This window comes from Mytilus californianus, unplaced genomic scaffold (genome assembly GCF_021869535.1).
Source record: "Mytilus californianus isolate M0D057914Y unplaced genomic scaffold, xbMytCali1.0.p SCAF_2, whole genome shotgun sequence".
In the NCBI taxonomy this organism is placed as follows: Eukaryota; Metazoa; Mollusca; class Bivalvia; order Mytilida; family Mytilidae; genus Mytilus; species Mytilus californianus.
In genome coordinates this window covers 53,939,538-53,959,870 of record NW_026262668.1, presented here as the reverse complement: position 1 = coordinate 53,959,870, position 20,333 = coordinate 53,939,538, and the positions used below count along the sequence as shown (strand labels likewise).

The following is a 20,333-nucleotide window of genomic DNA, read 5'->3' as shown; positions in this document are numbered from 1 at the left end:
AGAGAGGGAAGGTGCTTCATACCACAAATTTGCAAATGATCAACGCTTTTAAACCCTATAAAAATACATGTTAATGCTATAATATCCATGCAATTACAAGTGAAATCAAGGTTAATGCTAGTTTTCTATGCATTGTGTTAACGTTGTATGAAGAGCACTTGCAGTCATAGATGTTTCATTTATAAGTTTGCAATAAATCAATAGCATATGAAACAATACTTCAATATAAAATAAAAAGAAGAAACAAGATATGTGAAAACCCTCCGCTGTTTTAAGGGCGTGACTTTTTCAAATGAAGATGGGAACAAAAGATTGAAAATTGAAGAGTAAATTGAATAGGTAGGTGATTTTTTTTTTTAATTTTATATAACACATTCTCTTCTATAATTTGTCCTTTGGACTGCTTGTACAGGTTAAATTGTAATCACACCCTTAATAGTTTAGTAGCTGTCCTGTATATCTGGGGATTTTGAAGCAACAAGCCACAGCCAACACATGCATATGTAAGGTCAAATAAAAAATTGTGTGTTTCTGCGTCTGTGTCATCTTTGAATTTCACAAACTTCTAAAACATGAAAGTAACATACATACATGTATGTCATTAATTATTTTTAAAGTATTGTAAATCTACCAATCAGATTAAACACACAATTATTTATATGATCTTCCAAGCACTCATGTTGTTATTCTACATTTATATCATGTTTATAACTGATTTGTATACATGGTATAATTGTATACTGTTCATTCAGAAATTACTGTGTATATTTTTATTGTTGCAATTTTTGAAGAATGGACAAAAATGTAAGATTTATAATTATTGCGATTTCAGGCAAATCTGCATACAGATATATATATCGAATTCAGAATGTGAGCTCTTATTATTGCAGACGTCCAGTCGCATTATTCTCATTAACAAAAACCTTGCAATAATTTCTGAATTTACAGTAATTTTTAGAAAAAATTACAAACTCTGAAAATTTTCATTTAGCATTTTTATTATCATGCTAATTTAATTAAAAGTTAAGGTTTAGACTTTGTACGTATGACAATATATATGCATGCATGATTGTTTAGATTAAACTGCAAATCATGTGTATATTTTATAAAGATCTACATGCATGTTTTCAAGTACATGTACATGTTTGTGATGAAGGTGGCATAAAGCTATTCCCTAATATGATATGTGTTCTTTTTGACATGTTTGAAATGCTTATATGGAGTGTAGGTGTGTGAATTATTATGATATGCCTGTTTGAAAGAAACATAAATTCTATTTGTTAAGATCTGAGGTAGGCTTTTTAATATGAATACATTTCTTCACATCTAAAATATGGATTCTCCTATGACATGAAAGGCATATACATTGTATATCTAACACGTAATGTGTAATGGTGTTGTAAAATAATGTACATGTTTTATAACATGTACACTGCATATGTGATGTGAAGACGACTGTGACCTGGAGATAACAGACCACCAATATACGGATATTTTTTGCAGTTTTCTGTTTGAAATATAGTCATCACTCTCGTGCAAAAATATATCAAGCAATGGGAAGTTACGTAACGGCAACCAATAGTTGGGGAAGAAAACGATTGCTTAGACTAAAGGCCAGTCAAAAGAAGCCTGTTGCTTTATAAGGTAAATCATCTCCACATTTATCATGTTTATATTGATTTGAGGTTTTTGGTCAGGACCAAAGTTATAAGCTTTTAAACATTTAAATTCAATAATTTATCTTTAAATAAAAATAATTTGTTTACCTTATAGTAATACAGTATGCTATTGATCAAACAAATTAAATAGTAATTATATGCCAAACTTGCATCTCTTTCTTCTTAATTTCTGCAGGTCTTTTCCCATTGAAAACAGGGTTTCTGTAGGGACAGTTTTGGTATGATTCATATTGTAGTATACTGCAGAGACCACACTTTTTTTCATGTTCACAATTGTGTAGAAATGATATGGAGATACAATTCTTACAGTTTTTCAACTGATTGGCTAAAAAGCCAAGCTCTACCACCCACCGACTCTGACATGATTTTCTTTTTGAAGATCAGTTACATGATTATTTTCATAATCATTTTTTAAAACCATCTAATATTTCTTCAATAGTTTCAGCTGAGAGGTTATAATTCTGAGAAAATAAATACTTCTAACCAAATTTATCATTTTCCTGTCGAAAAATCTCTGGTTGCAACATTAAAAATGTGATCAAAGGAATGTAACTCGTACAAAACTAAGTAACATTTCATGGCATCTGATAGACAGCGTCTATTTACTGTAGTTAAAGACCTTAATTGGAAAATCAGATAGTCATACATTACCTATATAAGTGATTATCCATTATCAATTATGAAATTTAAAAAAAAGTTAATCTTGATCATAATTTTCAATAACCCATTATCAATAAAAGTAAAAAAAATCGATAAATTGTTGGTTTTTTATTTGGCAGAAACTTTTTGACATCCCTTTAACTGAGGAATACCTTAAAACACTCATAAAAATATCCATAGTATACATATTACATACTTTTGTGGTGTACACTGTATAGAACATTTATGCATCTGTATATTTGTGAAATGTTTTTGTGAGACATATAGTATTATTTGAGACAGATATAAACGTTTTACTATCTATTTAGTATGTGAGTTAATAAGTTGGGTCTATTCCATGAAATTGTTACACTAGAAAGGTCCGTTAGCAATTTACAATTCCTTTCATTTTCACACTTTGTATTAGGTTTTTGAAAAATACAAGATTAGATATAATCAGTCAGAGCTCTGACATAAACAAGTCAGAATAAAATGACTTCCATAGGTCAGATATAATTTGATGTAAGTGTTGTCTCCCTTCTTGCACTCAACAGAATATGACTTGTACAGGTCAGTTTATGTCAGACTTTAATTTATCATAAAATGACTTCCACAGGTCAGATTTTGCACAAAATATTGTGACTTAATATCTTCATATTCTAATAAGATTTATGCCCCTTTTTAATGCATTTTGACTTCGAGAGGTCATTTTTGTTCTGATTTGAAGCAGTCATTACTACCACTTTGTTATCAATCTCCATAAAAATATGGTGATTACTAGTTTCGAATTAAAGAGTTTTAAAAAGTGGGGCTCATCTGACATCATACCTTCTCCTTTCCAGAATCTAAACATAATATATTTATCTCATCACTTTCAATTATTTCAAAATACAAAGAAAAACCAGGTGAGAAAAAATGGATCATACAATTTTCTGAATATCAAAAGATTTACAAAATACAATATTGGATACATTACATGACAATACTTCAAATCTTCCAAGGAAAAACAAGACACTTATTCATGATAAGACTATGTTAATAAAAGATATATTCTCATCCACTTTAAGCTAAATGTATTAAGAGCAAAACATTTATTATTTTAATATTTCATTGAGGTAAATACTGTTGTGCAAACTGACTCAAACAAGTCACATTATGTTCTGACTTACTAAACGTATTACAACTTTTAAGTCTAGTATTGTCATGATAATTGTTTTGTGGGAAATAAGATATCAGAAATATAAGACTTCGGATTCGTTAAATACTGTATGTATATGTATAAAATTATAACAGATGAGTATTGTGTACATCATACATTTACCTGTATGTCTGTTTTGAAATTGTACATTTATCCATCATAATGAATCATAAGATCAGTCTGATCTGTAAATCAGACTTCATGTTCAAATTGCATGACTAGTTAGAGCTAATTTCCTAATGCTTGTAGATTACAACTTTGGTTGGCTTGCTTGCTTTGTTTGTATAAATGTTTGCTCAAGCATTGTAATTAAGATTGACATCTGCAAACAATGTAAATTGACAGAGTTATCCCTGTTTATCAAATGATCAAATTTAACTATAATGTATGCAGGTCTCCGCCTATTTATATTGTTTGCAGATGTCAATCTTAATTACAATGCTGGAGCAAACATTTACACAAACAAAGCAAGCAAGCCAACCAAAGTCTTAATCTACAAGCTTTAGGAAATTAGCTCTAAACTTTTATTTGTGCTTAAATGTTAAAGTGTTAGAATATCATGGGAGTTAGATATTAAAGTAGCTTCTAAAATTTCATAATTCTGGTTGTCAACATAAACTGTAGACTTAATATATAAAATTTTGTGTTTATAGATTTTTTTATCTTAGTGAAATGTTTTAACTTAAGGTACTTGTATTTTCAAGGTTTGTAATTTCATATTTGCAGTGTTTAAATATTCAGAAAAATCTTTTGAATTTAATTTTGTATATTGTAACACCACAAATGATTTTGTACATGTATTGTATGTTCAGCTGAGATCACAACAGATTAGACAAACACATGTGTAGAAAGCATATTGGCATTTTTTGTCTCGCCTTGACGGAGTAAAAATGCGAGACATAGGTATGCTGTTTCCTGCGGCATCGTAAACAATGTATTAGTTTGTTGATTAAGTCTAGTTTAAGGGCGGCAGTGGCGGCGTCAACAATGTATTAGTTTGTGATTAGGTCTAGTTTAAGGTGAACCACTAGTGGTTGGTTAATGATGTTTGGTATGCAGTTGTATAAGCATTGGCATATCTCATTTCCATGGAGATTTTTTTACTCCGCCCCCTCAGTCATGGTCTATTGACTTTAAAACTTTTGCTTAGTTTACATGTATTAGTTTGTGATTAGGTCAGTTAAAGGGGAACCACTAGTGATAAGTCAATGATATTCGGTATGCAGTTGTATAAGCATTGGCATATCTCATTTCCATGGAGATTATTTGACTCCGCCCCCTCAGTCATGGTCTATTGACTTTAAAACTTTTGCTTAGTTTACATGTATTAGTTTGTGATTAGGTCAGTTCAAGAGGAACCACTAGTGGTAAGTCAATGATATTTGGTATGCAGTTGTATAAGCATTGGCATATCTCATTTCCATGGAGAATATTTGGTCCCGCCCCCTCAGTCATGGTCTAATGACTTTGAAACTTTTGCTTAGTTTACATGTATTAGTTTGTGATTAGATCAGTTTAAGATGAACCGCTAATGTTAAGTCAATGATATTTGGTATGCAAATTTATTGGCATTTGCAAGTCTCGTTTCCATGGAGATTATATAGCCCCACCCCCTCATCATAGTTTGTTGACTTTGAAGCTTTTACATAGTTTACAAGTCAATGTTTGTGTTTAGATTTGTTGAAAGGGAACGACTTATGATAAGTCTATGGTATTTGGTATGCAGTTGTATTAGCATTGGCACATCTCATATCCATGGAGATTGTTTTGCCATGTACCTTCAGTCATGGTTCATTGACTTTGAATATTTGCATAACTTACATGTTAAAGTATTGCTTTTTTAATTTCAACATTTGCATTATCAAAAGTACAAAAAGGCGAGACATATCTCTGTGTAAACAGTTTATTTAGTTTAATTGGAAATTTTAGAAAATAAATAATAAATATTGCAGGATTTTCCTTTTAGATTAGAAGGTAATTTTCTGTCGTGAAGTATGATCATTAATATCATTAGAAGCTCACAATTTTCCTATGTTTCTAATTGATAATCAGTTGTCTTTGTACAATGTAATGATGAAATAGATCATAAAAAAACAAGACTTACAAAGATGTAAGAAAAATTCAATGCTGAACAGTTTAGTTGTTGAGTACTTTAAATATGATTTGGTGATCACATAATCATAATACTAAATTGTAATTTTTTGTTATGGTAATTATTTAGAAATTGTAAAATACATGTATATAAGGAACCTTTGATATAAATTTAATTGATTTGACAAAAATCAAACGCTGTAAATACAGAAATTTACGTGCATTTATTATTGCAATTTCGGCATGTCAGACTAAAATGTAAGAATAATTATTGGGAATACAGGAAAAACTGCATACAAATATATGTGTCAGATCTTAGAATGTTAGTTCATATTATTGTGATACTCATCCAGTCGCATTATTGGCAATAATAAAAAACCTCACAATAATTTCTGAATTTTCAGTAGTTGTAGTAGTAAAATATTGTTGTAATTAGGCTATTGTGCTAATTAAAATTTGAATTCCATCACACTATATATTTATTCTGCGTCTTTCATTAGGTTTTGGAATAGTTGGAACAGTATTTCTGTGCTGGCATGAAAATACTGATATTGTGTTATAAAACTTTGCTCTACTTTTTGTCCTTTTTGGTTTATAAGCTCATCATTTTTTATTTGACCGCAAAAAATTTGCGTTCATATATTGCTATCATGTCGTGTCCGAGGACATTTGGTTTCCAGACAATAAATTAAGTAGAAGGTTGGGATTAATTTTGGGGGTAATTGCCCAAACCATTCAGGAATTAGGGGTCAGAAAGGGGCCAAAACAAGCATTTTTCTAGTTTTCAGACAATAACTGAACCTAACTGGACCTCTGCGGTCGTATCCAGTTGCGCTCGGCAAAGCACATTTATTTTAATAAGTTTTGGATTTTCCTATGTTTTGGCTTGAACGTCACTGAAGAGACATTTATTGTTGAAATGCGCATCTGTTGCAGAAAAATTGGTACCGTTAATGTTATTGAGAAAGTTTCCACTCTTTTACAGATTTTTGTGTGACCAATGGAAGACACAAAAGGCCACAGTGCAGAAAAGTTTTGTACAATGCAGTTACATCTAAAACATTTAAAGAGAGAGAAAAATTAAAAAGGGAAAGAACTCTGTTGAAGCAAAGATTTTTGGATCATAATGTTTTCTCAACGAAATGATGTTTAGACACTTTATACAAATAGATTGTTGTGATTTTTCTGTGTAGTATTGTATCTGTGAAATATTCTCAATCTTGTTTTTTGAACACCAAAGGAATCTTTACTGCGGAAAAGGCAACATGAACCCAGACTTTGGAAATACCTTTGTTTCATGGACCAAAATGTTTTGGTCATTTTAAATTCCACAAATTTGAACGATACTTTTTGATTTTGAAGGAAACATAATTGAAAGTCATATTAGAATAAGAAAAATATTATTTCATAGATTTCTTTCTGCAAATTCTGTTTTGGCCTTTGAATTTTCAGATCACCTGGTCCAAATTTTCCAATGGCCCATTTTGAGTTCTTGCCATCATATGCTTGAGGTTTCAATGGATCTTCCTAACTCTTTCTTCAACTTTGTTAACTTTCCTAAATTTTTTACCCCTGATAGTATTAATACCAAACAATTATTAGAGTGTGAAAAGATAGGTGACAAAACAATAACTATCCTGTCTTACAATTGACATTTTTGATGCATATTCTAAATCTTTGATGGTTGACATGGTAGAACACATCTTAAATGGTATTGTAATAAATGTACATATTTACTGTATCAATGATATGATTTGTACAGCTTGTTGTACTCTTCACCAGCCTCAAGCACATTAATTACTATGATGCTTTCTAAGATTTTAATGTAAGATTATGAATTGATGAGTTAGTTTATTGTATTTCTAACTGTATACCATGATGTTGAAAAAATGTCACAAAAAATATATTGTCGGTTCTGTGTACTATGATATTATTTGCATATTGAAATTAAAATTGTAACTTTCAATGTTTTTTTGAGGTTTTTTCATAGATGTTAACAGGTGGAATTGTAAAAATATCCTATATAAATTAATGTTGCTGGGAAAGTGCATTCACTTTTTGTTTGATTCTGCTCAAATAAGTTAGCTTGATAATCAGAAATTTTTTAAATGGGGAGCCTTTTTTGGGAGGGGGACTTTATATAACATTCAATATTAACTCTTCTCGTAGGGATAGGGTCTTCATTTCTTATCAGATCTTCTAATTTGTATAAAGGTTTCAACTCATCAAGGACCTCCATCGCCAAGTGGTCTAAGTTATTCTACTTCTATATCACTAGCCTGTCAACACTTGAGGTTGTGAGTTTGAATCCCACACATGGCAGGTGCGTTCGACTCCAATCTTAATTGACAAGGATTGCGAGTTTTCCTGCCAAAGGTCGGTGATTCTCTCCTGGCACTCCAGCTCCCTCCACCAATAAAAACTTTCTGTCAAGAAATAGCCAATAGTGCTGAAAGTGGTGTAGATACATCAAAAATCAATCAATCAATCATCAACTGATCAAAACCTTAAATCAATTAGAATAGATATTTATAAAAATCAGAATATGGGAAAATTTTTTGGGAGGGGGACTTGTAAATAATACATTTGTTGTTTTAAACATTTAAATTTGGTATTGTACTTTGTGAAATTAAACTCTGTTTGATGAATCAACGCCTGTGTGAATCATTTCGATAGAGTCCCTGAAGTGGATACCTTGGTATGCAGGGTTGTTCATTTAGATACCAAGCCTTTAGAACAATGTCATGTATCATATAAAAGTAAATCGAACTCAAGTTACATTGTAAACAAACTTTATTTTTCTATATTTATCTTATCTATTTATAACTCTTTATTGCTACTTTCACTTTTCATTGTTTCTCTCACCTTGACAACGTCATATTCAATGTACCACTTTGAGTACTTCAGTAATTAAATTCTGTATGAAAATTGTCCTGATGATGCCTGCCTTGCAGGCGAAACATGTAGACCATAGCAAATAAAAGTGCAGACCATTTGAAGTGTTGTTGTCAATTTTGAGTATTATTTTGTGAAATTAAGTTTTGAATAAAGTAAAGCAGTCTTTTTTTTTTCATTCAGCAGTACGATCTTCACAAAGTAAAAAAATAAGACCATGTCAGGTATATAAGATTTACCAGGTAATAATAAGTTTCGGTCTTATAACCTGATAGTAAATAATTAAGCTGGAGCATATAGTTATTGTGCTATTTTACAGATTTTTGTGAGAAATATGGAAGACATTCACGTTCTCAGTGTCGGGAAGCGTCACGTAATGTTGTCACCTCCACGACATGTAAAGAAAAAAAGAAGATTTTAAGACACAGAATTCTAATTGGACAAAGTATCTCACAATTTAAAGATCCTAATGACACATAAACAGTGATATTTATAGTGGAATAGGGACAATTGAATTGTCAATTTTCCTATTTTTCAGATTTTTGTATTTGTCATGGACGGCATACACGTTATCAGTGCAGGAAGGTTATCGTGTGCAGTATAACATCTAGAACACATCAAGAAAGACAAAAATTAATGAAACTTAAAACTCAGTTTGGATATGGCATAAGTGACCTTTTAAGAGGAGGATTTAAAAAATGAAATACATCAACAGTGGTGCGTCATGTAGTTTTTAATAAGAAACTGCAAGGAAAAAATTAAGTGGAAATATGACTCAATGAAAATACAAGTGATATTTATGTTATTAAAGGTTTTCTGTATAAGCAAGTTTTAAAACATAGGTAGTAAAGTGGTTTTTATTGCATTTTTATCATACCACGCCTACAATAAAAGGGGCATTTATGTTTTTTTATATGTATATGTGTGCCTCCATCCATCTGTTTGTCCAACCCATTTCAGGTTAGCTTTAAGAAGCTAGCCGACTACTGGGCTGGTGATACCCCAGGGGAGTAAACCTCCACCAGCTATGGCATCGACCCAGTAGTTGTAAATAAACTCATCATCGATACCAAGATTTAAGTTTTGTACACTGGACACTCATTTCTTCCACAAAAGACTCTTCAGTGAAGCTCGAATCAAAAAAGTTAAAAAGACCAAATAAAGAAAGAGTTATTCATATGTAGTTCCATCAATTGTATAACAATGCAATCATTTTTCTTTTAAATTAAAAGTAATTCAAACAAAGGTATCACAAGAATAAATATAATTTGTGTAGGCATGTGGAATGTATAAACTCTTGACTTGCTTACATGTTAAATATGTAATATTATGTAAAGTTTGTGATTGAATAATCCATTCCACATGTTATTTAATGCTTGATACAAAATCTTATGATTATTCCATTTGTAATAAAAATGCAAGCAATATTATATATTCCTTTAAGTATGCTTTGAAAAATGCCATTTTCACACCATGGACATTTAAAAACCTTTGATATTTAACAAACATGCATGTAGAAGCTTAGAAAATATAAAATTTACATATGACTGAATTCAAAAGAAATTGAAAACAATGAAAAGTATAAAAATACAAGCCTTTTTTGTGCTGATGGGGTGTAAATTTAAGCAATCACCAATCAATCTATAAAAATGCATTCAAATGTTCAATTTCTCTATTTTCATGTTGATTTTAGCAATCTGCAAAAATTTTTGTTTTGTTTGGTCACTCTTTAAATACTTTTTTGATATTTCCATAGTTTGGTTAGTTATTCTATAATTATAAAGTATATCTCATGAATATAATGACAAGCTACAGATTTATCATTATGTATACTTTTTTACAAATTTGAATAAGGAAAACAAAATTTGGTTATGTGCAAATAACATACTGCTAATCTTGAATGTTTATAATGTGTATCATAATTGATTGTCTGTAGAATTATTGAATATATGATAAACTATATACATGTATATATGCATTTCTGTAACTGATTTAAATGTTCAGATTATGAGTAATAAAAGTTTAGAAAAATTACGGATGTTTGTGTGCAATCATTTTCTATTTAGTGTATTATTTTATCGAGAAAAAATATATTCCTTACTTTTTCATTCTTTTTTGATAAGAATACTACAACAGTGGCAGAAGAGTGTAAACTCTTCTATTGCATGAGGGTCTGGATGGGGTTTACAGAATAGAGAATAATGGGCCAAATCTTCAGAAAAATGGGGTAAAAAAATGAAGGATAGAGATAATGGAGTGCTAAAATATAAAGAATAGAGAATAATGGAGTGCTAAAATATAAAGAATAGAGAATAATGGAGTGCTAAAATATAAAGAATAGAGAATAATGAGCAAAAATATAAAGAATAGAGAAAAACTACCGGTACCTAAAAAATTAATGAATTCAGAAATGAAGTACCCCAAATCCAGACCATCTCACATACCTGGATGTTTTATCATTCTATGATTTGTATGGGGACTTAACCCACTAATTAAGCTAGGCCTCTTGATAACTGTAGATTCATTATAATTTGTTGGATACCAAGGTATACTGGGTATAATGAATTTCAAAGTGTACAGGGGAACCACAAATTTAAATGTTCCAGGAATTAAAAATTTTCTATAGGAATGTAGCAGACTTTTACAAAACCATAAAATCAAATGTCCACAAAAATGAAAGATTAAAGATTCAAAGTAAAATTAGGAAAGTTACAAACTGGAACTAAACTAGCAGGTTGATGGATGGATTTCAATCCACGAAATATTGATACCCACAAAAATAAATGAATCCACAGTATGAAGGAAAACGCAAATGTGATGCTTTGGGTTATAACTTAATTCAAAAGCACATGTTGTCTTATGTTAACTTATGTGGACTTGTTCGTCTATTCATAATTTTTTTTGGCTATGGAGTCGTCAGTTTTTTTCTTCAAATAATGAGTTTTAAATCTCCCCTTGGTATCTTTTGCCCCTCTTTTATGGTGTATTCTGTCATTGTCATGGTTTGTTGGATTGATATCACATTGACATGATGTCCAATATCTTCTTTTATTTGTATCACATTTTGATATATAGATATATAGTATTAATAAAACATCTCTAAAACATATATGTCCACAGTTGGCTGTAAATGTATGAAGAAAAAACTGAAATGTTTAAATCACATTTATGTATTATCCAGTTTCTCTCTTAAAGTTATTTCAAATACACATACCTCATTTATTTTTTAAATATTACCAACTTTCCAGTGAGCAGAATAGTGGTTATTTTTTTTAGTGTTGTTAAATAATAGGTGTAACAGATTTGTAGATAATGCAGTTGAATGATGTTCATAGCATGAAACTCATCACTGAAGCTCTTTTCTTTAAACGTCTCCAATGACTTATACAAAAATAAGAAGATGTGGTATGATTGCCAAAGTATATATTAAATACAGTTCAAGTGAACATTTGCAATTTTCACAAAGTAGGTTGGATTTTTATGTCTTTGCAGAATTCTGTTCTACAAATAGCCGTCACAATAAATCTAAAATTAGGACAGCTTTAGCCCGTGGTGTGTCTGCAAGAACTTCAGCGGAAAGATTAAAGATTCAAAGTAAAATTAGGAAAGTTACAAACTGGAACTAAACTAGCAGGTTGATGGATGGATATCATGCAGAGTTAGTGATGCGTTTGTTTGTAATTGTTTTTCATTACACAATAGTCACCTCTTCTGATTAATGTACACATATATATGTGTATACACAGTACACGTAGGCAGTTGTGGATTACCTAGATTTGTGACTCAACTTTGCTCTTTATTGAAATATAAAAGAATATGCCAGTAGTGTAAAATGATCAAATCTTTATTTTAATGAAGTTACATTCTTCAGATTATTTATGTTTGTTAGATTTATCTGTATTTCATTACAGATTTTTGTACAAAAAATAGTCGACATCGCATGCCCGAGGTTCGACAAGCCCTTCATAATGGAATAACAGCAAGGACGTCTCAGGAGAATAAAAAAAACTGCTGGAAAAAACTACAGCATCAAAGTGGATATTAAGCATCTTCGCTGGCAAAGAGGAGGGGACTGGATCATAACCCTTGGCTAGCGAAGATTGATATTAAGCAGTAATTGCTATTCATAGAAATTATAGGAAGAACTTATTCACGCTTACAGCTTTATTGAAGAGGGAAATTCCATTTTTTCTGTGTGTCGTGTAGTAAAGGGAAATAACCTTTATGGGGAAAAACCTACTAAAGATGGACTGCATGGATTATTTATCTAAATTGTATTCAGTACTTATTCAATGGAACAATAATTAGAAAGTTAGATCATTTTGTCGTCAATGGTGGAATCTGATTAAATTAGTTGGATGTGTCAATCTGAATCTGATTAAATTAGTTGGATGTGTCAATCTGAATCTGATTAAATTAGTTGGATGTGTCAATCTGAATCTGATTAGATTATTGGATGTGTCAATCTGAATCTGATTCAATGAATAAGTCGGATGTGTCAATCTGAATCTGATTAAATTAGTTGGATGTGGCTGTAATAGAATTTTTTTCATGTTAGCTGATATTCTGATATTGAGAAAGTATTTTGTCATAGTTTGTTCAGCATAATTATTGACTTTAAACTTTGTACTCCATTTTAAAATGTGAAAAATTATATTTACTTTCTGCTTACATGAACACAATGTCAATTAAATGGTAGTACATTTTTGGGGGTAATGCACAAAGTGATGTAGTGTCGGGTTGTATGGTTATGATGGCAAGTGGATACATATTAATATGTAATCAATTCTTCCTGCAATTTTTCAATCTAGATCCCTGAAATTTCACAAGATTGCAGTGACTTGATTGCACACATTTGATTGATTGCTTGCTGAATTCACACATTTTGAAGTTGGACACCTGCTATCATGATTTATAATTTTCCCATTTCTCCAGACCTTTGAACTTTGATATTTTCAGCAAAGTTACCAAAGATGGTACTAATTTTGTAATCATCTCATCCTACAATTTTCAACTCGTATTTTGAAAAATTCATGGAAATATTGCACAGATTATATTAAAATTATGCACCTGCTATTAGATGTAATTGTTTGAGGATTTTCTGTCCATTTTTTCCAGATTTGGAAAATATGGTCTTTTTTTAAAGATTTCCCCCCATTTTTAACGTTTTATATTTCTGCATAATTTTAAAATTGTTCAACATAGACCATTGTGTGCAACCTTTCCCTTTGAGTCTGTACACTCTAACAAGCAAAGAAGATATTATGTTGATATTTGGGCACATGACACATGCATATATATATATATATATATATAAGTTTTATTTTTGATGAAATTCCCAAAAAAGACTAAGTTAAACTGGATAGGGGAACCCCTGCTTAAGCTTATTTGTCTTGAGTTTCATTAGGAATTTTCTGCATTTTTAAGGCCCAGTCAGCCAGTAAAGGAACACATTCTTTATAAAAATCCTATATGAACATTAATAAGTATTATGCTTAAAAGCCAGGTGAGTGATACATGCTCCTTGGATCCTCTTATTTATATGAGGAGAATGTGTTAATGATATGCACTACCTCTTCTTTTGTATTTTTGTTTTGTTTATGCTCTTACTCCTAAGGTCTGCATGCTTAGCTGAGAAGCAGCAAATTCCAATTTTTAAGCCTTTGGGGTGTATTGTTTGATCCAATCTGAAATGTAAAGAATGAAATAAATAGAAAATACTTCTTTAGAACTTATAAATGGCCATGTACAATAAAGGTAGTTTTTCGTGAAATTGAATCAGTTAAGTTTAGTTTATCATATCTTTACAAATGAAAGTAGATATTCATACAGAAGAGTTAACCAGATGAATGAAGTCAGATCTTCCTGTATGTGCCTGTCCCAATTCAGGAGCCTGTAATTCAGTGGTTGACATTTGTTGCTGTATATCATATTTGTTTTTTGTTTATTGCTTTGTACATAAAACAGGCCGTTTGTTATCTCGTTATTGTTTTACATTTGTCATTTTGGGGCCTTTTATGACTTGCTGTACAGTATTGGTTTTGCTCATTGTTGAAGGGCATACAGTGACCTATAGTTGATCACTTCTACGTCATTTGGTCTCTGGTGGAGAGTTGTCTCATTAATTAGCAATCATACCACATCTTCTTGTTTTTATAGAGAAAATTCATAAGTAAGCCACCATTTGTAATGTTACCCTCTTTTACATGAAATTGTAAGTTTCAGTTTGTACATTATGTGCTTCTTACTTTTTTTTATATAACAGCAAGGTGTTTGCTTTATTTATAAATTCATACATATGCATGTAATTATGTTCTTGCAGAATTTTGTACTTCAAATAGTAAACACAGCAAGTCTCAAGTGAAATGTGCTCTCCATCGTGGTGTATCAGCTAGAACCACACATGAAAAGCGAAAGATTGAACACCAAAGTGCAATGGTGGACATAATAAGAAAATACAAAACAGGAACATAATCTAACTATAATGTAGTTATTTCCATTAATAGTGAACATGCATGAAATATTTGCCACTGGACATCTATTTTTTAGTGAAAGTACAATTCCTTGTTTACTGTGTCATTGTAGATTTTTGTTGTGTCACAGGTCGCCATGGAAGACCTTTAGTTCGTGCTGCACTTGCACAGAAGATAACATCCATTACATGTCGTGCAAAACAGCGAATGAAGAAAATAAATGCAATTCATGAGGATTTTGGTGGAAAATGAAAAAAAGAAATCTTCTATAGGAAATACATTAGTGATATTGTTTCTGTGTTGTCAACGAAAATTATGTAAAAAAATGCAAGGAATTCACATGACTTTAAAAAAATATTATTTAAGAGAAATGAAGAATTACTCTGTGTATATGTCATGTATTTTGTGTGCATGTACAGTTACTTAAACCTTGAAGCTGTAGATGGTCACCAACATAAGACAAGAGTAGTATTAAATAAATATTTGATCCAGAATTATATACTTTAATTGTGACACATTTTCATCATGTTCATTATATTATTTTATATTATATTTGTCGCTTACTACATTTTCTTTTTTCTATATATTTTTCCTTGAAAAGATAATATTATGGAAAAGTACACAACTATGGATGGGCATTTGTTGAGTTTTGTAAAATTTTGCAAGAGTTATCTTTCCTTAAGAATTTTGTAAGAGTTATTTTTCCTTATGAATGTTTTTCTGTTTGAACAGCTTTGTGAATTTGTAATATATTTATTGCCATTTAGATCAATTGATCAAAAGGAGATATTGCTAGCTAATACCATCACTTAATGTCCATCTTCCATCCTTATTTGGTACTTTCTTGTCCATATTTTCATTTTATTATCTCCTCTTACATTTATAGATGAAAAACCTTTAATGAAAAAACAGATATATTGCTTTGGGATGATCTTTTATAAAAATTTGCCATTTCATACAGCATGGACTGCTAGAGGCAGTATGTGATTCTGATTTGTCAGGAAATAAATCTCCTTTAGTCACACAAGTGAGAGGTTTAGCTAGCTATAAAACCAGGTTTAATCCACTATTTTCTACATAAGGAAATGTCTATACCAAGTCAGGAATATGACAGTTGTTTTCTATTTGTTTGATGTGTTTGAGCTTTTGATTTTGCCATTTGATAAGGGACTTTCCGTTTTGAATTTTCTTTGGAGTTCAGTATTTTAGTTATTTTACTTTTTAAAACTACAAGGCCAAGTTTTTCAAAATAACTGTTATGTAACCCTCTTTAAATTTTCCTCCCTTATACAGATTTGGTGACATTGATGAGTCAAATACATGTAGTAGAAATTTTGGTTGAATTTCACTATTTTATTGAACCTGTCATCATGGTCATTTTATGTTTGTATATTATAACCCATGAAAAGGGTATATTTTAAGTAAAAACTGCAATTTTTTATTAATATACATAAACTCAAAATTTGATTTTGCAAATTGGGGATAGGTTTGACCCCAATTTGTAATTCTCCTTTCCTAATTTGATATTGGTATATTTGATATCTTTCTCCTCTCTTTGACAAAGTCTGCATTCAAGCCTATAGAAAATTTGTAATTCCTGGAAAACTTAAATTCTGATTCACCTGTGAAGATGAATTCTTCAAAAATTGGTTTTTAAATATTGTTAACTTTGGTGATATTTTGTCTCGTTCAAACCAGAACTTATTGCATTTTTGTGGGTATTTGTTTTCATGGTTTTGAATATCTCTTTAGTATCTTTCTCCTCTCTTTAACAAAGTCTGCATTCAAGACTATAGAAAATTTGTAATTCATTGAATATTTAAATTCTGGTTCACCTGTACTGATGAATTCTACAAAATTGGTATCCAAAAAATAATAGTGAATCCACAGAATGTAGTTCTACATTCTTGGACATCAGTTTTTACATTTTTTGGCCATATTACTCTGCTTTTTAAAACTTTATATGAAAATACAAGCCCCATGTTTGCATGGTCAAGATTAGCTTTAATATGTCTTATACAATGAATTAATAATACCAAAATCTGTCTTATACAATGAATTTATAATACCAAAATCTGTCTTAACGGTATACAATGAATTAATAATACAAAAATCACAAAAAAAGTGTCATCAACATTTTCATATTAAGATTGCAAATATATTTTCATTGTACAAATGCTGATTATGCCTTTATATTAAAACGCGTACAACCTTTGTATGTTTATTTTTTTATGATTTATTGCATTATGTCTACTCTTTCTTTTTATGGAAGAAAAAAATGTCATCAGAATCTGGACTATGTATTTTAGCTCACCTGGCCTCCGTTGTCATTGTCTGTCCATCAGTTGTCATAAACTATTTTTTAAATATTCTCCTCTGAAACTACTGGGCCATATGTTACCAAATTTTACCTGCATGTTCCTTAGGGTATCTTGTTCAAAAAATTTATCCGGGAATTTGATCCATCAACAAACATGACTGTTGTTGCTGAAAAAAGAACATAGGTGTGAAATGCAGTTTTTGGCTTATATCTCAAAACTAAAGCAGCTAGAGCAAATTTGACAGGGTAAAAATGATCAGTAGGTCAAGGTCTATTTAATTACTGGAGAATTTTCAGAAAAATCTGACAACCCATTTTGGAATTATTGTCCCGGAAATGTAGAATTTTTGCAAATGATGCAGTTTTTGGTAATTATCTTTAAATTATAATAGAGAGAAATTTTTAACAGTAAATAGACTAGAACAATAAGATCTACAAAAGTCAACTTGGAGTTAATCATCAAATGACCCTGTATAATAGTTATTGCCTTTAATGATGATTTTCACCCTTTTTGTAATATTTTAGGAGACTGTAGTTGAGAGAGAGAATCTTTTGATGGTTAATATGTTTAATAAATTTGATCTACAAATTAGTAAACATGGATGAATCATCAATTAAATGGACTCCTTATTATGAGTTATTGCCCTTGAAAGACTAAATATACTCATTTTAACAAAATAAGTTAACTTGTTCAAAATTGTCAATTAACTGCTTATAGGAGTTACTGCCATTGACAGATGATTTTTATCCATTTTTTCCCCCTTTTTTGTAGAAACTTTTATAGATAAAGAGAAATTATAAATAGAAAGATGTTAAGCACAATCAGATCTACAAATAAGTCAACATGGCCAAAAATGTCAAATAACTTCTTTAAGCAGTTATTGCCCCTTAATGACCATTTTTACCCCTTTTGTTGATTTGTTGCAGACATTCAGAAAGGTAGACAGCAACAATATATAGCAGAAATGTTCTGCACAATAAGATCTACAAATCAGTCATCATGTCTGAAATTGTTAACAGACTCCTTATAGAAGTTATTTCCCCTGAATGAAGATTTTTTTTGGTCTAAATCTATGGGAGTTATAGAGAAACTTTAAAAAGGAACAACGATCAGAAATATAAGATATACAAGAAAGTTGGCAAAATTATCACACTAAGTTATAGGATTTATTACCATTAAAGGACATTTTTTGTTTCAAAAACTGTAATAGATGGGTATAAACTGTATACAGTTTACAAAATTACACCTAAATTTTTTATATTTTTGCAGATTTTTGTCAAAGAAACAGTCGTCATGCCAAACCAGCTGTCAAAGCTGTTCTTCATCACAAGATTTCTGCAACAAACTTTCGTGAAAAACAAAAAAATATTGTTTTGTTAAGAAAAATTAAAAGTTCTCTACAGGAGGAGTTGTGAAGTCTAATTTTTCTAAAATTCATGTGAGTTTTTTCAAAATAATCATAATGGATACTATAGGAAGGCATAGTGTTAACTATAGGGTCTTGTAAAATATTATGAATTATATTTAAAGAAAAAAAAAAGAAGGAAAAATTACATAGTTTTGACACATATTTGTGTATTAGAAATTTTCCATGTATATAGACAAACTATTTTAATCAGGTCTTGCATGCATTCTGCTTTTGTTGTTTTTTTTTTTTTTTAAATGACCAAATTCCATGTATTGTCAAGAAAATGCTTTAAATCTTTAAATTGACTTTTCTTTGACAACTGGGCTATATTTGTTGTGATGTCATTGATCCTAAACTACCTGTTTTTGGTTGTGTTATACAGTCAAACTCGTTATGTCGAACTCGGTTGTGTCAAAAACTCTGATGAGTCGAAGTAATTTCTCATGATTATTGTATGTAGTGATGTAAGTTCTATTGTTCTACATCAATCCTCTCCTCAGTAACTACAAAGCTATGACAATTTGAATGCATAAATTTTGATAATGTGTATCGATTTTTCAATGATAAGTTATGGAATATGATAAGGAAAATACAAGAATTTGGAAAAAAATTAAGTGGTAACAAGGATTTGTATAGTGAAAGTCTCGCTATACAAATCCTTGGTGGTAATACTTTAAATCCTACAAAAATAAAGTGAGATCAGGTAGACCAGAGCTGTTCACATACATGCTTGTATTTTGCACCCAAATTAAAAGATGAATATCATGATTTGTTCTGTACTAGATTGCTTCAGTTATAATTTTGCTATGATTTTTTCCTTGTATGGATAACTTTTTTATAGACTTTGTTATGTGATGTCTGAAAGTAGTTTTAATCATTCAAAAAATAGACCATGTTTTTTGTCCTTTGTAAAATTTGGTGTTTATTTTTTATATTTTGTTAGAAGTTTCCGTCTGCTTTAATTCATAATTTGAAGAGAAAAAAAGGTAATGTTATTTAAAGTTTGATTTAAACGCTTGTATATTGTCAAATGCTGTATGTTGACATCATGTTTATTTTTGGAGGGATTGAAGCCTCCCACATTTTAAATGTTTGTGAGGTTTAAAAGCAAATATAAAAATAAGAAGATGTGGTATAATTGCCAATGAGACAACTCTCCACCAGAGACTAAATTACATAGTATGTTTTTGCAAACATTAATTAGTAGGTTTTTGCAGACATAATTATGTTTTTGCAAACAATGGTATGCTTTTGGAAACTTCAGTATGTTATTGCAGACATTACCGTCATGTATAGATGATCACTATTTATTATACATTAGATGTACCAATTTTCTTTGAGAGTTAATTAAGCACACTCAACAATTTGTTTATGACTATGTATATTATTTGTTTGGTAAGACTATTGCTCATATCTTAATACTAATGATAAGATCTCAAATTGAGGCTATTTTGTCAGTTTTTGCAGTTTTGAAGCTTTTAATGAAAATATAAAGACAATATTTTAACAATATTAAAAAAAATTGATATGTATGAACACTGATATCAGACAGATTTTGTATTATTTTATATTATCTGAATGTATCTAAAAGATTGAATTTTAAGATTCTGTATAAGCCTCTGTTAAATG

At 30.4% G+C, this 20,333-nt stretch overlaps 1 protein-coding gene across 16 annotated transcripts in view; it reads left to right on the top strand.

Annotated features, from left to right (window-relative positions):
* Nucleotides 1-20,333, top strand: part of LOC127730008 (uncharacterized) — a 49,367-nt gene that overhangs the window by 12,418 nt on the left and 16,616 nt on the right. The window contains exons 6-7 of one of the 16 annotated variants that reach the window (XM_052238043.1): nucleotides 1,504-1,644; nucleotides 6,593-7,573. The exons of 9 other annotated variants lie outside the window; for them this stretch is intronic. In XM_052238043.1, the coding sequence (XP_052094003.1) occupies nucleotides 1,504-1,643 (140 nt within the window). In that variant the 3' untranslated portion in view covers nucleotide 1,644; nucleotides 6,593-7,573. 6 more of the 16 variants (XM_052238041.1, XM_052238040.1, XM_052238045.1 and 3 more) reach the window with 6 other exon arrangements.